Below are 20,398 nucleotides of genomic sequence, written 5' to 3'. Positions count from 1 at the left end.
TTCTCAAGTCCTCACAGAGTTCTTAGGTCTTCTTTCTTTTCTCCATGCTCAATGTGGCACACACAAGGACATAGGACAAAGCTTGAGTCAACTTTAATCCATTTTAACTGGCTGCAAGTGTGATTTAGTTATTGCCACCAGCTGTTATGTGCCACAGATAAGTAACAGGTGCTGTTATTTACACAAATTAGAGAAGCATTACATGATTTTTCAAAGGGTGCCAATACTTTTTTCCGGCCCATTTTTTGGAGTTTTGTGTAAAATTATAATATTTAATTTTTTTCCTGTTCTCTTTTGTGTTTTTTCATCGCAAGCGAAATAAATGAATATATTACTACCAAAACATTTGTAATTGCATTTATTTTCTGGGAGAAATTGAGCATTGTCTGACAGAATTGCAGGGGTGCCAATACTTTTGGCCAGCACTGTATAGTATATATAAGTATAGGTAGTCCCCGAGTTATAGCGTACTCGACTTTACGACGCCAGAGTCTCGTCTAGTTTCTAGCTCCGCCCCTGCAAGGATATGCAGATTGCCCATTCAAACGCTACAGATTTACATCTCATGACACCATTAAATTTGGAAAAGAAATTCACAAAAACGCTTCTCATAAAGAAGGGAAAACATAGAAAGTTGCAATCATTGGCTGAAAGGGTTGTTCAACCAATTATCAGTCCGTTTCGCCAAAGTCTGCTTGTTTGATGCTCTTTTTTCTGGCTCCTAAGTAGACCTCAGTGTTGCCCTACATGTTGTGGTGAAACATGGTTCAATACAGCACTACACTAACCTGAACCAAGCCCTCATTTTTGGTGTCTTCTTTCTTCTCAGACCCACATTTGGAGTCTCAAGCGCTGGAGGGCAAGCTGCTAAATTCGCCTTGGACCGGCGGAGGCGAGCGCCAACCGGGGGGGCCGCACGGCGGACAGCTCCCCCGTCCCAGAGCTTTTTCCCACAGCGCCGTGCACAGCCTGGAGCGGCACGGAGACGGCGAGAAGGTGGGAGTCCGTTACATCTGCTAGCGACGTACTCGTGTGTGATTATCTCCCCGCCGGAACAAAGCGTGAATGCAGGCGATGTAAACAGCACGAGTGTGAGTTTGTGTGTCGGTGTGTGCGAGCGCCCACAGCCGCCATGTGTCCTTCACGCCGCTAAAAGAGTCTTTGTGTGATCTTGAAACATCTTTGTGCTTTTCAATGCCTTTGAAGTGTGCCAGACAGCAAAGCGCATGGGAGAAAGCGAGCTCGTCTCGGAGGCGATGAGTTCACGCCGCTGCTAGCGATGCTGCAGTGGGAACCGCCATCAGAAAGCATAAAAAAGCAGAATTAATATGTTAAAAATGGAAAAATTCTTTGACTCATTATACTGGCTGGTTCTTGCCAAAAATCTATTAGTCCGTAATATAATTAGCATATGTTGAAAGAGATATGTACACATCATACATAAAAAAATTAGCATGATTAGTACCTCATTAAGATTCTTCATTTACTCAATCTATCATGAACTTGAGGAGCACTCTGAGAAAGCCACCTAAGCAGTCAAATTCAAAGCATCGTCATAATGGGTACGTAGGGGTGTGACAATGGATCAATGGTGATATATCGCAATACTTTTTTCCCACAAGGTTATCGATATGTTTCCGCCAGGAATCGAAATATCATTTTAAAAGGGTGACACTATTCGAAAAAGTGTTGGTGGCATTTACAGGTCACTTCTTGTTGGTTTTAAATCACTTCATATTCATTTTGGGACATTCATAGGTCATTTGCTGGTGAGTAACCAAAAATCGAAAGGAAGTGACCCACAAATGCCAATAAATCAAGAGGCAGTGAAAGAAAATGAACAGAAAATGACCTGAAATGGCCCAAAATTAATAGCGGGATTGCAGCAAATGAACGTATTCGCTGCCACCCTCCCACATCAAATGGATTGAATGTCTCCTAGTGATGAACTGATTTCAATTCACAATAGAAAGATGAAAAGAGCTTATGTTTCTGTCTATTTTCATTAAATATTGTAGACTGATTTGCTGACCCATGTAGCAATAATTGTTGTATCGCCATATCGTGAGATCATTGTTATTGTGAGCCTTATATCGCAAATCATATCCTATCGTGAGCCAGCTCGAGATTTGACTATATATATATATATATATATATATATATATATATATATATACAGTTTATACATAGACACAGCTGCAAATAAGTATTTGAACACCTGTCTATCAGCTAGAATTCTGACCCTGAAAGAACTGTTAGTCCGCCTACTGAAAGTCCACCTCCACTCCATATAATATCCTGAATCAAATGCACTTGTTTGATGTTGATAAAAGCATAAAAACACCTGTCCACCCCATACAATCATTAAGACTCAAATTTGGAGCTGTCATCAGAGACAAAATTGTTCACCTCCACGAGGCTGGAAAGGGCTGCGAAGCAGCTTGGTGAAAAAAGGTCCACTGTTGGAGCAATCATTAGAAAATGGAAGAAGCTAAACATGACATCTCAAGCAGAATGAAGCCAAATGTAAGATATCGCCTCGCGGGGTCTCAATGATCCTAAGAAAGGCGAGGAATCAGCCCAGAACTACACGACAGGAGTTGGTCAATGACCTGAAAAGGGCTGGGACCACCGTTTCCAAGGTTACTGTTGGTAATACACTAAACGACATGATTTGAAATCATTCATGGCATGGAAGGTTCCCCTGCTTAAACCAGCATGTGTCAAAGCCTGTCTTAAGTTTGCCTATGACCATTTGGATGATGCAGAGGAGTCATGGGAGCAAGGCCTGTGGTCAGATGAGAGTAAAATAGAACTTTTTTGTCATAATTCCACTAACCGTGTTTGGAGGAAGAAGAATGATGAGTACTATCTCAAGAACACCATCCCTACTGTGAAGCATGGGGGTGGTAGCATCATGCTTTGGGGGTGTTTTTCTTTGCATGGGACAGGACTAGTGCACTGTATTAAAGAGAGGATGAATGGGGCCCTGTATTGTGAGATTTTGGGGAACAACCTCCTTCCTTCAGTCAGAGCATTGACGATGTCGTGCCTGGGTCTTCCAACATGACACTGACCCGACGCACACAGCCAGGAAAACTAAGGAGTGGCTCCGTAAGAAGCATAACAAGGTTCTACAATGGCCTAGCTGGCTCCAGACCTAAACCCAATAGAAAACCTTTGGAGGGAGGTCAAACTCTGTGTTTTCTCAGCAACAGCCCAGAAAAATGACTGATTGGCGGGCCAAGATCCCTCCTGCAGTGTGAAAAACTAAAGGAAACATTTGACTTTTTGACCAAAGGCTACTGTACCAAATATTAACATTCGTTTTCTCAGGTGTTCGAATACTTATTTGCAGCCATATCACACAAATAAATAGTTGAAAAATCATACATTGTGATTTCTAGATTTTTCTTTTTAGATTATCTCTCTCAATTGGACAAGCACCTACGATGAAATTTCAGCCCCTCCAAGATTTATAAGTGGGAGATCTTGCAAAATAGCAGGGTGTTCAAATAGTTATTTTATTCCTGTGGTCTGTATTTCACATAACCAAGGGCGTAGGTTTGCATAGGGACGGTAGGGACATAATACTACCAACTTTTCAGGATGCTGAAATTGTCCCCACCAACTTTTAAGCAACCCTATTTGCATTATATAATGGCTTCAGTTATATAAGTCATTTAGATTGTCTTCCCATATGTTATAAGAAGAAATGACCCGACCATTATTAAGTGAATTACAGTACTTCATTATGTTAGACTTACCATTGACCCCTTTTCACTTGGTGAACTGCCAGTCCATTTTTTCCCCTCAAACGCACGTTTCATTGGCTGATGACTTGACCCCCCCCCCCCACACACACACACGCATTCACAGCCCAATAGAAATACAACATGGCGCCTCCTCCACCCCCTTTAAAGACTAGGGATATTAGAAGTTTTTTTTTCCCGCCAGCAGAAGCCACTGTAAGTAATGTAAAAAGATGTCAATGTTGTGGAGGTCGGGGAACACGCCACTAATTTTGATATAGTCCGCCCTGCATCAGAGTAAGCATAACATTAATCTGTGTGAATTTCTCGAACTCAAGGAGAAAGCTGCGTTGAGAGAAATATCCTCCTGTATGTTTTCTACTGTTAACGTTACTCAAACTGGCAGAAATGTAGTGAACGAAGGATTACCCCTTTATAGATGGATTATAGAATTGATGATTAACAAATGTGTATTTCTTATGTATGTTAATATAATTTGTGTTCAAAAATTGCAATTTAAATTTGCAAATAAAATCCAGACATTTGTTCTGGAAGTTTTCAGAATGTTTCTTTAGTAGTTTTTGAAGACAAAGGTTTGAATCGAACAGTGTATCACCTCAACCAATACACAGGAAAGTTAGTATAAGTGAATACAGATTTATTTAGCCCAGGGGTCCCCAAACTTTTTCCTGTGAGGGCCACATAACTTTTCCCTTCTCTGATAAGGGGCCGGGGTCAGTTTGTAACAGAAAAGGTGTGACGATTGCAGGAGTGCCTAAATGTAAAAATGTATTGTTTTTCAGAAAGCCACAATCAAATAACCCTTTCTGGATTCTTCACGGAACAAAGTAAATAAAATAATAATAATATAATTAGGGCTGTCAAAATTATCGCGTTAACGGGCGGTAATTATTTTTTTAAATTAATCACATTAAAATATTTGACGCATTTAACGCACATGCCCCGCTCAAACAAATTAAAATGACAGCACAGTGTAATGTCCACTTGTTACTGGTGTTTTTTTTTGTGCTTTGTCGCCCTCTGCTGGCGCTTGGGTGCGACTGATTTTATGGGTTTCAGCACCACATGAGCATTGTGTAATTATTGACTTCAACAATGGCGAGCTACTAGTTTATTTTTTGACTGAAAATTTTACAAATTTTATCAAAACGAAAACATTAAAAGGGGTTTTAATATAAAATTTCTATAACTTGTACTAACATTTATCTTTTAAGAACTACAAATCTTTCTATCCATGGAACGCTTTAACCGAATGTTAATAATGTTAATGCCATCTTGTTGATTTATTGTTATCATAAACAAATACAGTACTTATGTACCATATGTTGAATGTATATATCCGTCTTGTGTCTTATCTTTCCATTCCAAGAAATATTTACAGAAAAATATGCCATATTTTATAGATGGTTTGAATTGCGAATAATTACGATTAATTAATTTTTAAGCTGTAATTAACTCGATTAAAAATTTTTATCATTTGACAGCCCTAAATATAATATAATATAACACTATTAATTAAATAGATAATAACCAAATAACCCTCTCTGGGTTCTTCACAGAAAAAAGCCAGGAAATAAATAACACTACTGAAAAGAAAAAAAATTATTATTTTTTTGTTCAGGGGGCTCTACCAAATGCCGCGGGCCGTAGTTTGGGGACCCCTGATTTAGCCTATCAATTAATTGGATTCATTTTGGTGAGAAATGGAACCCAGACCCTCATTCACCCAGTCTGTTTGGTCTTATAAATGTCCCATCCCCAGCAAAAAAAGTGTATATGCAGGTTATGCTGTTATATCGTCCCTACCAATTTTTAGACCAAACCTATGCCCTTGCACATAACAAAGGAGTTTTGTCTGCTTTTACTAAGCAGAATAAACTCTCCCTTTTTACACACTCTCGCAGGTTATGAATTCACCAACTGTGTAAAGTCACGGTTGCCACTCAGAAGGTGTTACCCACAAGTCTTTTCGCCTGTTATTGGCTTGACCTTCGTGAGTGTTCCGCTAACAAGCACACAAAGCAGTGAGCCTGACTTGGTCTACCTACTATAACAACATCAAAAATTCAATAATTTAATATAAAACTGAGCCGCGTCAGAGAGTTCAAAGAGCTGCATGTGGCCCCCAAGCCGCAGGTTGCTGACCCCTGGGTAAGAGTCTGCACTCCATTAAAGTATGAAACATGTTATCACAAAATTCCTTTTCTGACCTTTGATGTAGTTACAGTTACAAGTTAGTTACTCAGAATGTAATCTTTTATTCCACTGGGATGGTCACGATAATTTATGATTTAATTGAACTTTGTTTTTGTTTTGTTTTTTTTTTTGTTCAGCATTAACATACATTTTCAATGAAATAATCAAAAACATATGGCGGAATACACAGACAAGGCTGAAAAAGCAGTTTCTGCTCTTGCACCCCTCTTAAAAATTGCTGTATTTTAAGCCAAAACAACTGTTGTGTTTGATAGAACAATATTTCTATATGCTGCCATAGCAGATTCATGGCACACTAAGCCTCTGAACTATTTTTAATTTGTCCGTTTTACCCTGGAAACCCCTGTTTACAGACGACGCGCAACCGCTTTTGTTTTAACCTAGCCATAAAAAGAAGGTAAGTAATCGTATTTATTATTTGAAATGTCTGTCACTTTAAGCCTAGAACCATTAATTGATGTCTAATATTTCGTTTTAAAAAATTGACTTTAAAAAATTTTTTCACTCGCATAATTTAAACTTTTAAACAAATTACGTCACAATGAAAAAAATGGCGTCTGTAAAAAAGTCACGGATATCTACCTAATAACAATCGCTTAATTGTTTTTTTTTTTGTTTGTTTTTTTTTGTTTGTTTTTTTTGTTAGTCACATTTTCTCTGATATGTTAGATGATAAATAATCGATCCAAACAAAGAATAATTGAAAAAAAAACATTTAAAAGGGTAACTTTATGAAAAAGAAAATTTCAACCACTCCTTGTTGTCTGCGATTTCTGCATCTCGACCCTTGTTATATTACCATGTTTCACCCATAAAATCCCAAAAATATCCGACTGTGGCCATTCATACCTTTGTCTTGACACTCAGTGATACATGCTACATGGAGTTTTTGGATCGAAGCAAGGTAAGTACGCAATAATATCTCGTTAAAATCGTGGCGTCTTTAATTCTGCTCTCGCGGGCTCTCACCTCCAGTTAGGGTTTTGCTGTTTAAATTTTTTTTTTTTTAAATGCCCTCCTGTTCAAAATGTTTTTTCCCCCAGAAAATTTAGATTTTAAGCTTTCCAATGATGTATCACACATGCATATCGGACAATTTTGAAATTTGGCCAAATTGGGGGTCTCAGAGTGGAACTTCAAGTCACCATAGTGTTTTCCGCCCTATACAGTGTAATTACTTTTCGAAAAAACAAATGTTAACCATCGAAAGAAAATTGAAAATTGTGTATTTTTCGTCAGGAGGATGGGCCCAGTTTTTTCCGCAACCGAACACTGCCTCAGTCCTCCCTCCATCAGGGTGGCGCTAGTGAGGATGTCACCAGCGACGAGGAGCGTATGGTCATCTGTGAAGAAGAGGGAGATGATGATGTCATGGGTGAGAAATTATTTATTTGTATGAAATATGTGCGAAAAATGTTACAGACAAAAATTGTGTGAGCATGATTTTTTTGTTTTGTTTTAAATATCATATTGAATACTAGAGGGTGTGCGAAATTTCCGATTCTTAGATTATTCACGATTCGGCCGTGGAAGATTCGAGAACGATTCCTAAACATCCAAATTCCGATTATTGAAGTAAGCCAAGTAAAGCGGAACTAAAACACAGTCAGCGTGGTCTTCGGGACGCAATGAGGAACGGGCCGAGAGTAAACATCATGCTCAACTCACGGCCCTGGCTCAGCTCATGCCGCTAGATAAAAAAACAATAATACCTTACTGTGGTCAAAAGCCGCTACAAACTAAGCCCACATAATGCTACGGTAGATATCACATGTATAAAGAACTAGATGCGAAATGACAGACCCGTCGGCATTAGTAAACAGCCGCCATTTTAAAGCAATAGACTTCTCTGGAAGGCTGTTGTAGCGAACCTTCCGAGCGAAACTAATTAACTTTTTATCTAAAGTACTCCTAAATCGGCACAATCTTGACTTTAATCTATCTTTAAATGATGAAACAGTTTTAAAAGTTACACATGTCGAAAGTAGACAGAAGGGAAATTATGGCATAACGGGAGCAATTTTAACCACTTAAACGGTTGATTCACAAAATTAATTAATTGAATGTAGTTTAAAGCTGCTGATACAGAATGGGGACTTTTATTTACTCTTATAAACTGTTAACTTGCTCCTGAAATCGTAGTTTTTTTTAAGCCTGAGAGGATTTTTGTACAATTTTTGTAACTAATGTACGGAACATTAAAAGCAGCTAATAGCTGGGGAAGGGGGGAGCATCAATTATCGATTTATAATCTAATCGTAGCCTCTGAATCGTAATCGAATCATTAGGCGCCCCAAGAGTCCCACCTCAATTGAATACCATTTTTTTCTCCATTTACTCTTTGGTAATATCCCAGAAAATGATTTCTCATAGGATAAAATGAAAGTTCCATTTCACCAATCGCTCTGACAGCCTTAAAATTTCACAGGAATTTTAGGGGATTTTCTTCTGAACAAAACAATGAAGTGGGAAACTTCTAAAACTTCCCTTATGTGTGTTGATATATTCTCCCGCAATGTGATGTGGTTAGTTTGGTGGCGCGTGATTAGTTCTTCAAATATGACAAGAAATTATTTCCTTTCAAGCTGTTTATTTATCAACTCCAGTCGACGGCTACTGTACAAATTAGCATCAAACATTGTATATTGAAGTGTTCAAGTGTTCAATAAAGCACATACAGTAGTTTAAGCCTAATGCTAACATGTCATGGGAATTGGAATAGAATAGAATAGAATAGAATAGAATAGAATAGAATAGAATAGAATAGAATAGAAAGCTTTTAATGTCATTGTACAGAGTATGAGATTTAAAGCTTCGCCACAATGTGCACCACATAAAACAAAAGTACAATAAGGCTAATACAAAAACAGAGATTACAATGTCCAATGGGAATAAAGTGAATAAGTGACTAGCAGCAAGTGGTGATGTCATGATAATACAGTGGTACCTCTACATACGAATTTAATTCCTTCCAGGACCTAGTTTGCAAGTCGAAATAGTCGTATGTCGAGCGAGCTATTCCCATAAGAATACATTATAATTTGTTAATCATTCAACAGCCCAAAAACCTTCGCTAAATCCTTCATACAGTGGGGCAAATAAGTAGTCAACCACCAATTGTGCAAGTTCTCCTACTTGAAAAGATTAGAGAGGCCTGTAATGGTCAACATGGGTAAACATCAACCATGAGAGACAGAAAGTCGAGAGAGGAAAAAAAAAAAACAGAAAATCACATTGTTTGATTTTTAAATAATTTATTTCCAAATTAGAGTGGAAAATAAGTATTTGGTCACCTCCAAACAAGCAAGATTTCTGGCTGTCAAAGAGGTCTAACTTCTTCTAACTCCACTCGTTACCTGTATTAATGGCACCTGTTTTAACTCATTATCTGTATAAAAGACAACTGTCTACAACCTCAGTCGGTCACACTCCAAACTCCACTATTGCCAAGACCAAAGAGCTGTCGAAGGACACCAGAGACAAAATTGTAGACCTGCACCAGGCTGTGAAGACTGAATCTGCAATAGGTAAAACACTTGTTGTAAAGAAATCAACTGTGGGAGCAATTATTAGAAAATGGAAGACATACAAGACCACTGATAATCTCCCTCGATCTGGGGCTCGTTGCAAGATCTTGACCCCGTGGCGTCAAAATGATAACAAGAATGGTGAGCAAAAATCCCAGAACCACACGGGTGACCTAGTGAATGACCTACAGAGAGCTGGGACCACAGTAACAAATGCGCCGCCAGGGACTCAAATCCTGCACTGCCAGACGTGTCCCCCTGCTGAAGCCAGTACACGTCCAGGCCCGTCTGAGGTTCGCTAGAGAGCATTTGGATGATCCAGAAGAGGACTGGGAGAATGTGTTATGGTCAGATGAAACCAAAATAGAACTTTTTGGTAGAAACACAGGTTCTCGTGTTTGGAGGAGAAAGAATACTGAATTGCATCCGAAGAACACCATACCCACTGTGAAGCATGGGGGTGGAAACATCATGTTTTGGGGCTGATCTGTGTAAAGGAAAGAATGAATGGGGCCATGTATCGAGAGATTTTGAGAGAAAATCTCCTTCCATCAGCAAGGGCATTGAAGATGAGACGTGGCTGGGTCTTTCAGCATGACAATGATCCCAAACACACAGCCAGGGCAACAAAGGAGTGGCTTTGTAAGAAGCATTTCAAGGTCCTGGATTGGCCTAGCCAGTCTCCAGATCTCAACCACATAGAAAATCTGTGGAGAGAGTTGAAAGTCCGTGTTGCCCAACGAGAGCCCCAAAACATCACTGCTCTAGAGTGATCTGCATAAAGGAATGGGCTGAGGTTTACCCATGTTGACAATTACAGACCTCTCTAATCTTTTCAAATAGGAGAACTTGCACAATTGGTGGTTGACAAAAAAGTTATTTGCCCCACTGTATTACTTGGTGATATGCATGTGACAATGTTGTGGCAATAGCAGTACATGACAGTGGCATTTCAGTACAAACTTGAGTCGAGTAAGGTGAGAGCTCTTTGAAAGGAACTGTCATTTGTGTCCTGTCTTCAGAGGATTCATGTCCCGAAGGCTCCATTGACCTCAAGTGTAAGGAGAGAGTAACGGACAGTGAAGAAGATGAACACGACGGCCAGGTACGGCCATTCAACTTTATATTTAAAGAGGACATTTAAAACAATTGAATGAAGCGTTAAAAAAAAAAAAAATCATTAAAAGCACAAGTAGGTGCTTAAAAGCATCAGATCATATTGAGCTGGGTGTTGAATCAATTTTCACAGAAGCACAGTCGGTGTTGCCAACGACTTTACTACGCCGCATTGACGTTTGGCGCTTGAAGAACAAATGACGTATTTTTTTGTGTCTAGCTGTACTGTGCTGAAAAAGTATCAACATCATCATTGATTAAATGACCTCGATTACACTTTAATCATATTGTAGTCAACTACAATATACTACTTTTCAAAAGCACTGCAAAGGACTGCTGCAAATGAATGAACAAATATTCATTCGCTACTCCCCTTCCCAATTCAAATGGATTGGACGTCTACTAATAAATTAATTTAAGTTCACATTGAAAACGAGCCTCATAATTAGACATCTATTATCGTCAATGACACCGAAAGAGTTGATAGCCTGGTATAAAAATGTCCAACTGCAATAGCTTGATACGGGACGCTCTAGACATTTTCACTATAGGTGATAAGATACAAATTGAACGGTACCTTAAATATTTTTTGGCAGAAGTACAGTACTCCTTAACCTCAAGTACATGCAGAGGTGAGTAGAGTAGGCAAAAAGTGTTAATATTACTCAGGTCAAAGTAGTCATCCAAAAATTGTATTTAAGTACAAGCAAAAAAGTATATGATCAGAAGATTACTCAAGTAATGAGTAACATTTTTTAAAGTTTTTTTTCTCAGCACAAACTTATCTATATGACCAGTTATTATTGTACCATACTATATAACCTATTACATAACCACATTAAGCCAAAGAAATACAAAAAAAAAAAAAAAAATCATTGAATTATGCCATGAGACAAAAAAATCTACAGAAATGAAGCATTATTCGTCCAAAGTGTGCCTTTCGTGGAGAAAACATATTTCTTATTATGAAACTAAAAGGATCATACCTCTGGTTTTGTGGTCAATAAAAACTGGGAGAGAGATTAAAATCCACGCTTTCAAGTCATGTTGACGGTGGTGCTCTATGTCAAATACTTCATTTTCTACAGTGCTTTAAAGACACCATGTGATTGAACTGGCCAGCGTGATCATAGAACAGCAAGCTTGAGTCTGATATACAGTGATCCCTCGCTACTTTGCGCTTCAAACTTCCCTCAGTCCATCGCAGATTTTTTTTCTTCCAATTAATAAATAAATAAATAAATGCTGAATTTTATAGAGTTGTCCCCGATGCGATCACGTAGTCCCTCACTTTCGCTCCTGCCGCTTTTCTTGGTCAAGCAGTGCACTGGAGTTGCTTATTAAAGTTAACGATGATTGACAGACGTTAAGGTTTGATCTGGCCAGAAACGCTTTAAAGCCAAAACTTCAAAATGCCGCATGCATCAATCATCGTTTAACTTGTTAAACAGTTGCTGTGGCAACGCATTATGTGTCAGTGAGCAACTTGAGCGGATTTGAGTGGACTCAATCAATGAAGCATTTAATAAACACAAACATTTTTGTACTATTCTTGTTTAAAAATAATTCGGTGGGACAGTAACATGTTTAAAACTTAAAATAATTATTACATTTAAGTGCTTAAAAACCATATATTAGAATATATATATATATATATATATATATATATATATATATATATATATATATATATATTTATATATATATATATATATATTAGGGGTGTCAAAATTATCGCGTTAACGGGCGTTAATTAATTTTTTTAATTAATCACGTTAAAATATTTGACGCAATTAACGCACTAGGCCCACTCAGACAGATTTAAATGTCAGTACAGTGAAAGGCCAACTTGTTAATTATGTTTTATGGAGTTTTTCCGCCCTCTGCTGGCGCTTGGGTGTGACTTGCATATGTTATGAGGCGTAATGTCGACCTCTGCTGGCGATTCAGTGCAGCTGATTATTTGGGTTTCGGCGCGCTTTTCTGACGTGATTGATTATATGTCGACGCGAACACACACTAATAGACAGTGCTATTCAGACCAGCTAACGTCCGCATCCAGTATTCAGTGGCAGTTCTCATAGCCCCATCACACTGTTTGTGTCTAATACATGCATCGCTTGTGAGTTATATTCCTCCTTTGTTTATATTCATGAGCATTAGATAGTTATTGATGATGTGTATTTGAATTTGTTCACATATATGGTGAAATGCAGTTACATTGTTAGATGCTTGTGAGCTAATTGGCTAGTGCTACTGCTCAAATGGACACGTGTGTGTACATTTTATGTTATTTTGTGATTTATGCAAGTTATTGACACATTGCCTTGTTATTTTCAGTTTTACAAAAATACAAGAAACGTGCTCCTGTCAAAAAGAGATGACTTCAGTAAAGCCCATGCAACTTTGCCACACCGTCTGATTTCTTTTTGGAACTTATGTTAGCTATCTGTCAATTTGTGTACTCACACACATTGAGGACAGAATAGGGCTACTAGTTTATTTTTTGATTGAAAATTTTACAAATTTTATTAAAACGAAAACATTAAGAGGCGTTTTAATATAACATTTCTATAACTTGTACTAATATTCATCTTTTAAGAACTACAAGTCTTTTTATCCATGGATCACTTTAACAGAATGTTAATAATGTTAATGCCATCTTGTTGATTTATTGTTATAATAAACAAATACAGTCCTTATGTACCGTATGTTGAATGTATATATTCATCTTGTCTTATCTTTCCATTCCAAAAATAATTTACAGAAAAATATGGCATATTTTATAGATGGTGTGAATTGCAATTAATTGCGCTTAATTACGATTAATTAATTTTTAAGCTGTAATTAACTCGATTAAAAATTTTAATCGTTTGACAGCCCTAATATATATATATATATATATATATATATATATATATATATATATATATATATATATATATGTATACATACGTTTTTTTTAAATGATACTTTACAAAAAAGAGCGAAAATGTATGTAATGTAATCTATGTATCTTTTTCCAGTGCTAAATCTGAATAAATACATTGAAAAAAATTGAGGGGTGGGGGGTTTACCTTGCGGTTTTTCCACTTATCGAGGCGGGTTCTGGTCCCCATTGACAGCAAAAAAAACAAAGGATCACTGTAATGGAGTCGTGATTATTTTTGCGATGTCTCATTGGTTAAACTGGTAGAGCCAATGTTGGCATCTTTGGTAAGAAAAAAAGTAACATCTAATACAGTGGTATGAAAAAGCATCTGAACCTTTTGGAATTTCTCACATTTCTGCATTAAATCACCATCAAAAGTGATCTGATATTTGTCAAAATCTAACAGATGAAAAAACAATGTCTGCTTTAACTAACACCACCCAAACATTTATAGGTTTTCATATTTTAATGAGGACTATGGAGATTAAAAAGGACAAACGTAGTGTAGCCCAAAGTAGCAGAGTAAGAGTAGCGTTTCATCTTCACAAATCTACTCAAGTAAAAAGTATGGCTTCGTAAAACTGCTCTTAAAAGTACTTTTTTTTTTCAAAAAGTTAGTCAAGTAAATGTAACGGAGTAACTGTAACTATCCACCTCTGCGTATATGTGACAAAACGGACGTTTTCCAACTAATAACTTACTTAATAAAGTTGATGTAATGCTTATTAATAATCAGAAAAAGGCGCTGTTTACATGGTGACGCTCTGAGAATACGACAAATTTCATGTTTGCATTTATATGTTTCCGTCTCCATTCAAACGATGTTGCAATTCCAAGTGAAAACAATGTAGTATTCATGCCAGGCCCTTGGGGGCAGTGCAGATTTACAAGGTGACGGCGAATGATGAACTTCCTGGACACCAAAATGTTTTACGAAATTTCCGGGTTCGCAGCGAGTCAGTAACAGGCACACTTTTGCAAATAATACAATGTTTAATATAGAAAAAGGAAGAAAACAAGAACAATGACGCCAGCGCTAGATTGCTTCTAAAATCCCCGCGCTACTGTTAAAGCACACAAGAACAGTCAAAACTCTTACCGATTGATAATCGGGCAGAAAGCCTACGCTCAGTAGAGTACAGGCGTAGTTGACTCTTGGGTCTCCAGAAAGGCTAAAACAGTGTTCAGCGTCTTGCAGCTACAAAAACTCCCGGAGGGGGAAAAAAAAAAAAAAAAAAATGAAACAACCATTTTTCTTAATAGAAACTACAAAATACAAACATTAAATATATATATATTTTTTTTTTTTAAAACAGCAAATCAAAGCCGAAATTCCGCCATCTTTGCTGTTTTTAATGTTTGGTAGCAGCGCTGCGCACGCCCAAAGTGACGTGTGCGAGTGCTGACGTCATCGGTGCGAGAGCTTTCCATTTATATGGTTGCGGAGCAAGCCCCGCAATCGAATCCTTCCGCTTTGGAGCCTGGAATCAAATGTTTGCGTCTTCGTCTTCCGTTTTCGCTGTCACCGTATAAAGGCGAGGCCATTCTGCAACACAATTGTTGTCACAGCGTAAACGGTAAACATGTAAACGGTCTAAAAAACAGCATCAAAGAGGGTTTGGTATCATGAGAAATAAAGAAAAACCCAGAAGGGGTAAAAGAAAAACTTGTTTCGGATAATGTCGTTATAATCTGCTTTTTAGATAAGCAAAATAGAAACCAGTAAGTCGAGGTTTTAGTTTAAGGCCATATCACCCAGCTCTAGAACGAAGCATATTATACATAAAGTACATTCTAACTTTATGCAAACACCGTTAAAAAGTCAAGAGATTTCATATTCAACTTTTGCTTTTGATCTCCATCTCCCTCGCCTCCAGCATGGCGTACAGCCCCTGGCTCGCTCCTCCCACCCCTCCCCCTCGCTTCCTACCCCTCACGACGAGTGTGAGAGGACGAGGAAGACGCCCGAAAATGCAGCAGAAGAGGACATCAAAGGAGGCTCCGTTCGAGTAGAAGGTGGTGGGATGGCATGCCTGCCCACGGGGGGCTCTGCACCTGCCAGCCAGGCTGTAGTGCACCCAATCCAAAGTGCCGTCACCCTCAGCTCCCCGACCCCAGATACGAAAGCTACCATTCTGATCGGAGGCCAGCAGCTGCCTATCACCGCAGGGGGTGGGTATCTGTCATCCGCCTCCACAGGTGCTGGCTTAGTTTTTGGGGGCTCCTTGCTGTCCACCCAGCCCGTCAAGCTCCTGCCCCACGCCCAGCCGCCCCCACTCGCTGTCATCAGACCCAACACCACCACTTCCCCTGTGTCAATGCCCCCCACTGGTCCCAAGTACATCCTGCCGGCCCCCCATAGCCCCTCCCCTCCTCAGCTCACTTGCCAGCAAGGGGGCTCGATGCCCACCGATGCCCCACCGTCGGCCAATGGCACCCCAAATTCTGGTGTGGGAGTAACAGCTGCAACGGGATGCAGAGGTGAGGCACCATTAAAATAATATCTTTGAGTTTGGTGGCGTACCGTACGCAACCTGTCACTTTTGCTCATTAATATTCATGACGTTAGCAATTGTTGCTAGGCGGGTCAACCGCCCGTTTGTCCCTAATAGTAAATGCATTGAAATAGTGTACGAACGAGATGTTTACTGAGCTAGACCTACCAATTTTGTCCAAAAATGATGTCCCTGGTGCCAATTTCACTGGTAAAGATGTGGAAAAACATATAAATGTTCAGTTTAAGAGATGGCTTGAGTGTCGAGGGCTGAAAAAGACGGGAAAAAAAGCCAAATGATCCAGAGGTTGCTTTTTTATCAACTCCTTTTTCTTGTGTGCATTGCCTTACGCCTCTGACAATGACGTTCTCCTGTTTCAAGAATATATCCTTTACTACCATATGCCCTGTCTCTCTTATATATTATACCCTCTGGTTGTCTCTGACCGTTCTTTGGGGTAATTTACATTGCTATTTTTGTGTAGCGATCGCAAATGCTACTCAGTGACAGCCATTGAACACTTTTAATTTTTTCATTAGTAACATCTTAATTCTATAATTTATTTACACTGCCCCCTTACTAAAGTTGTTTTTTACAACAGAAAAGGTAACAACAGTGGCAGTCAGATACCATTTGAATTTTTTTCTGGTCATTCATTGTCAGACAGAAGCAGCACGGCAAAACGCCATGCTAAAAAAATAAGTAAAGCTATCAAAATGGCTTACCTCTTCATCCTCTGTAGGACCACGGCCTCCAACAAAATGTTTACTGCATACTGCGAATTGCTTCACCTTGCTGGTGTTACTGGTCTTTTGACGTCCGCACAAGTTGATCCGTTCTTCACATTTTTTCCTCCCGAGTTTTTGGCTTCGGGAAATGTATGAGGAAAACATCCTTCATTTGTCGTAATGACTAGAGTGGTTTCTACAAGTTCCATAGCAGCAGTGTTTACTCGGTATGTTCTTTTTTGAAAGATTACCAGCAGAAAAAAGGAGTAATAACATGAGTTGTATGCGAGGGCGTGTCTATGTCGACCCACTTCCGGGTTAAGATGGCGACGTACGGTCTAAAAATAGCATTCGTGTGGTATGCTACTGCGATCAAATATTTGCGCTTTGAACACAAGAAAAAACGGCGGTAACAAACTTCACAAGGCGTATCACTTTTGCAGACAGCAAACATATCGTAACGCATCAGCCTTCACACTGCTTAATCCCATTCCTAGTTTATGTTTAGACATGAAACAAGGAAATGATCTACCGTATTGGCCCGAATATAAGACTGAAAAAGTGGGAGTCCTCTTATATTCGGGGTCGAGGCATTATACCCATTCACGACACTAGATGGCGCCAGATATCATTGAAGCGAATGCTGAACTTGAGGAGTAATGTTCTGTCATGACAGATCTCAGCTACTCTCAAGTTTAACCAGTTTGCATTATTTCATTGCAATGTTTTTCCTTATTCAGATTTGTTTCAAGACTACAGTTACAGTTAGACCTCACTTTGATGGTCTCGATTGTTGGTTGAATGCAAAAAAACTTGGCAGTTGGCATTTATTTTACATAATAATTGCGAACTGTGACACCAATGCCGTAGCGGTCAATTTCTCCCATTGATTTTTTTCACAATGTTTCAACATGCATGCATGGTACGAAAAATATAATAATTACCTTGAATCTTCAAACAAATCACTCCTGAGACAATCCTTCCTGTTTGTATGCAGTACAGCTTTTGTACTTTTTCAACCTAAATCCGGCGTTGGATCGCTGCATGTGTTTGAGAATAACTTCGACCGACTTCCACCCACTGAAGCAGAGTGTAGGACGGCCCCCTACTTGAAGGCGTGGTGCAGTGTCTGGGGAATGTGTCCCGTCAATATCATGATGAAGTAGATGGTATTTCATAGGAGCATTTCCATTCATTGTAGTAAGTACGGAAAAGTAATGAAAAAGACTTTTATTGTATGAACAAATTTGACATCTCAGTAAAGACAGGTAACAAATATCCACAAATAGAAAAAATCTGCACATATTTAACCCATAACTGAAGTAGTTGTCAGTTGTCATCAAATGCCACAAGATGGTAGCAGAGCATTTTAATCTCTTTACATTGAAAAAACTTCTGACCTGACTAAATGAAGCACCAAGCACTTCAAGCTGTCCATTGATGATCAATCCTATTCTGCCCACTAATGTATGAGTCACTCCAACTGCCCTCCATGCCTGTGTCAGTGACCTCCGCCCACCAATGGCTTAATTTTGGCCTTCATTCGTATCTTTCTCTCTCTTCCCGACGCTTTCATTCTTTTGTTCATCAGTTCAAGCCCAGCTGCAGAGTAAGATGCTGGTTCCCATGGCGACTGTCCGAGCCGGGACCACGTCCCCACATGCACCCGTCTCCTTGGTGGCGCCACCTCTTCCTGTGCAAAATGGACCCGCCACTGGAAACAAGGTGGAAGTCTACAACTTTGCTGGAGCTTCCCAAACAAATGTGTTTGTTTTGAAAGTGTTTGGATTTAGTTTTATTTTTTGGGTGGATACAGTACCCTTGCATTGGCAATAGCTCCCTGTTAAGGCCAACATAAGTTTTTGTTTGAGCTAATATGATTGTTTATGCATTTGTAATATAGTTTAGAGGTATATTTAGCAGTTTTTTTGTGGGTATATATGTTTGAACAGTTTGTGAAGAGCAGTGTGAAAAGTAAAGTTAGCGTTTTATAGCATTTAAGCTAGCAGGATTTTGCTTTTATTGTACTTCCACTGTCATTTTTTTAATACCATTTGAGGCTAAGCTCTGGTATTTTATTTTTAAATGCATTTTTTGCTCTTGTGAAATGAAAGCGCAATTCTGCATAATTTGAAAAAGCACTCTGGAATTTTATTTTGTATTCTCATTTAATGCCCTTTTGAAAATGCAATCCTAGCAAGCCTTTGTTTTACATTCCCTAAAATTTATTCTGCAACGCATTAAATGTTCGTAATCCGATAAACGATTATTTAAACTGATTGATAATCGATTACTTAAATAATCGATAGCTGCAGCCCTAATGTGTATTGCCTGATTATTCACATTTATTTTTTAAAAGAATGATCCACGTCTTGCAAATCGTGGCAGTGAGTGGAAGCCTGTAAGCACAACTGAATATGATGTAATTGTAGTGGTAACCTGTTGATGCGCTGTCCTCAACAGATCATCCAGATTGCACCCATGCCAATGGTCCAGAGCAACGTTCACGGAGCAGTAGTGCACCATAGGAGTCCCTTTCCTGTTTCCATGGCGACTGTGATGACTCCTGGCGCCTCGCCCCCGCAGACCCTTCTCCTGACCTCGCCGCCCACCAGGTTGATATTACCTGAGCATTTTTATTTTGCCACTACTGTGAATTCCGTTTACTGACAGTAATTTTTGTAGGATCACCTACGTCCAGTCCGTTCCTGGAGTTACCACGGCGATACCCCAACAAGCTCCAATGCCACCGCCACCACCTAGCACTGCCTATCTCTCGTCTCCTCTGACAACATTGGGCTTCACTGCCATCGCACCTGCCGGGCACACTCTGCTGACTCCGGCGGTCCCCACGACCGGCCAGAACAACAACGTCAAGACCACCACAGCCAACTCCGATAATAACCAGGTAAAGAACAATAGATAAATTTAATACAAATAGAACATCATTATCAATATTTATTTATCTATAATTTTATTTTATAATTACTCAGCTTGAAAACAGCTCGGAAAATGAATGAAGGAATATTATTTGGATAAAATGCTGTATTGTGTATTTTTTGGGACAGAAATCCTCAAGTAGTGTAATTGCCATTGCTCCTTAAATCTGCCACAAGATGGCAGCAAAGCACTTTTTTCTATCAGACGAAACTTATAGACATGGCCTGAATAAATAAAGCTCCTCCCTTCACTTTAACAACCTTTTCACCAGAATTATATTGCTATTATTTTGACTTACAAGTTACAAGCGAATTTTTTTTTTTTTAGATATGTGGTCATTTGGCCGTATTTATATTTTTTTTTACTTTGACCTGCAAGGACAAATTTGAGGTACAAGTAATATGTTGCCGCTTTAAGTAGTTTATTGCCACTCACAGTTAAGTTTACTATCATGCTAACTTTAAAACATAGAGTTGGATGTTCGGTACTTAAAACAACTGTATAAATGGCTTAGAAGAGTCCAGTAGTTTAATGATAAAACACAATGTAAAATACATACATGTCAACCCGAGGCCGTTGGCAATCTTACAAATAGTGACGTATGCCCTTACAAAATGGTGACTAATCTTACAACTATGTATATGGCGCGCAATATGAAACAAAAATGAAA

At 38.9% G+C, this 20,398-nt stretch overlaps 1 protein-coding gene across 2 annotated transcripts in view; it reads left to right on the top strand.

Moving 5' to 3' along the window:
* cica (capicua transcriptional repressor a) overlaps positions 1 to 20,398 on the top strand; it is a 112,552-nt gene that overhangs the window by 72,304 nt on the left and 19,850 nt on the right. For both annotated transcript variants that reach the window (XM_057827348.1, XM_057827349.1), the window contains exons 9-15: positions 830 to 996; positions 7,230 to 7,365; positions 10,540 to 10,622; positions 15,443 to 16,046; positions 18,380 to 18,513; positions 19,252 to 19,403; positions 19,474 to 19,696. In XM_057827348.1, coding sequence (XP_057683331.1) covers positions 830 to 996; positions 7,230 to 7,365; positions 10,540 to 10,622; positions 15,443 to 16,046; positions 18,380 to 18,513; positions 19,252 to 19,403; positions 19,474 to 19,696 — 1,499 coding nt within the window. The remainder of the gene's footprint in view (positions 1 to 829; positions 997 to 7,229; positions 7,366 to 10,539; positions 10,623 to 15,442; positions 16,047 to 18,379; positions 18,514 to 19,251; positions 19,404 to 19,473; positions 19,697 to 20,398) is intronic.

The sequence above is a fragment of the Corythoichthys intestinalis genome, chromosome 22, assembly GCF_030265065.1.
Source record: "Corythoichthys intestinalis isolate RoL2023-P3 chromosome 22, ASM3026506v1, whole genome shotgun sequence".
Taxonomy (NCBI): Eukaryota; Metazoa; Chordata; class Actinopteri; order Syngnathiformes; family Syngnathidae; genus Corythoichthys; species Corythoichthys intestinalis.
This window is presented reverse-complemented; position numbering and strand designations above follow the sequence as displayed.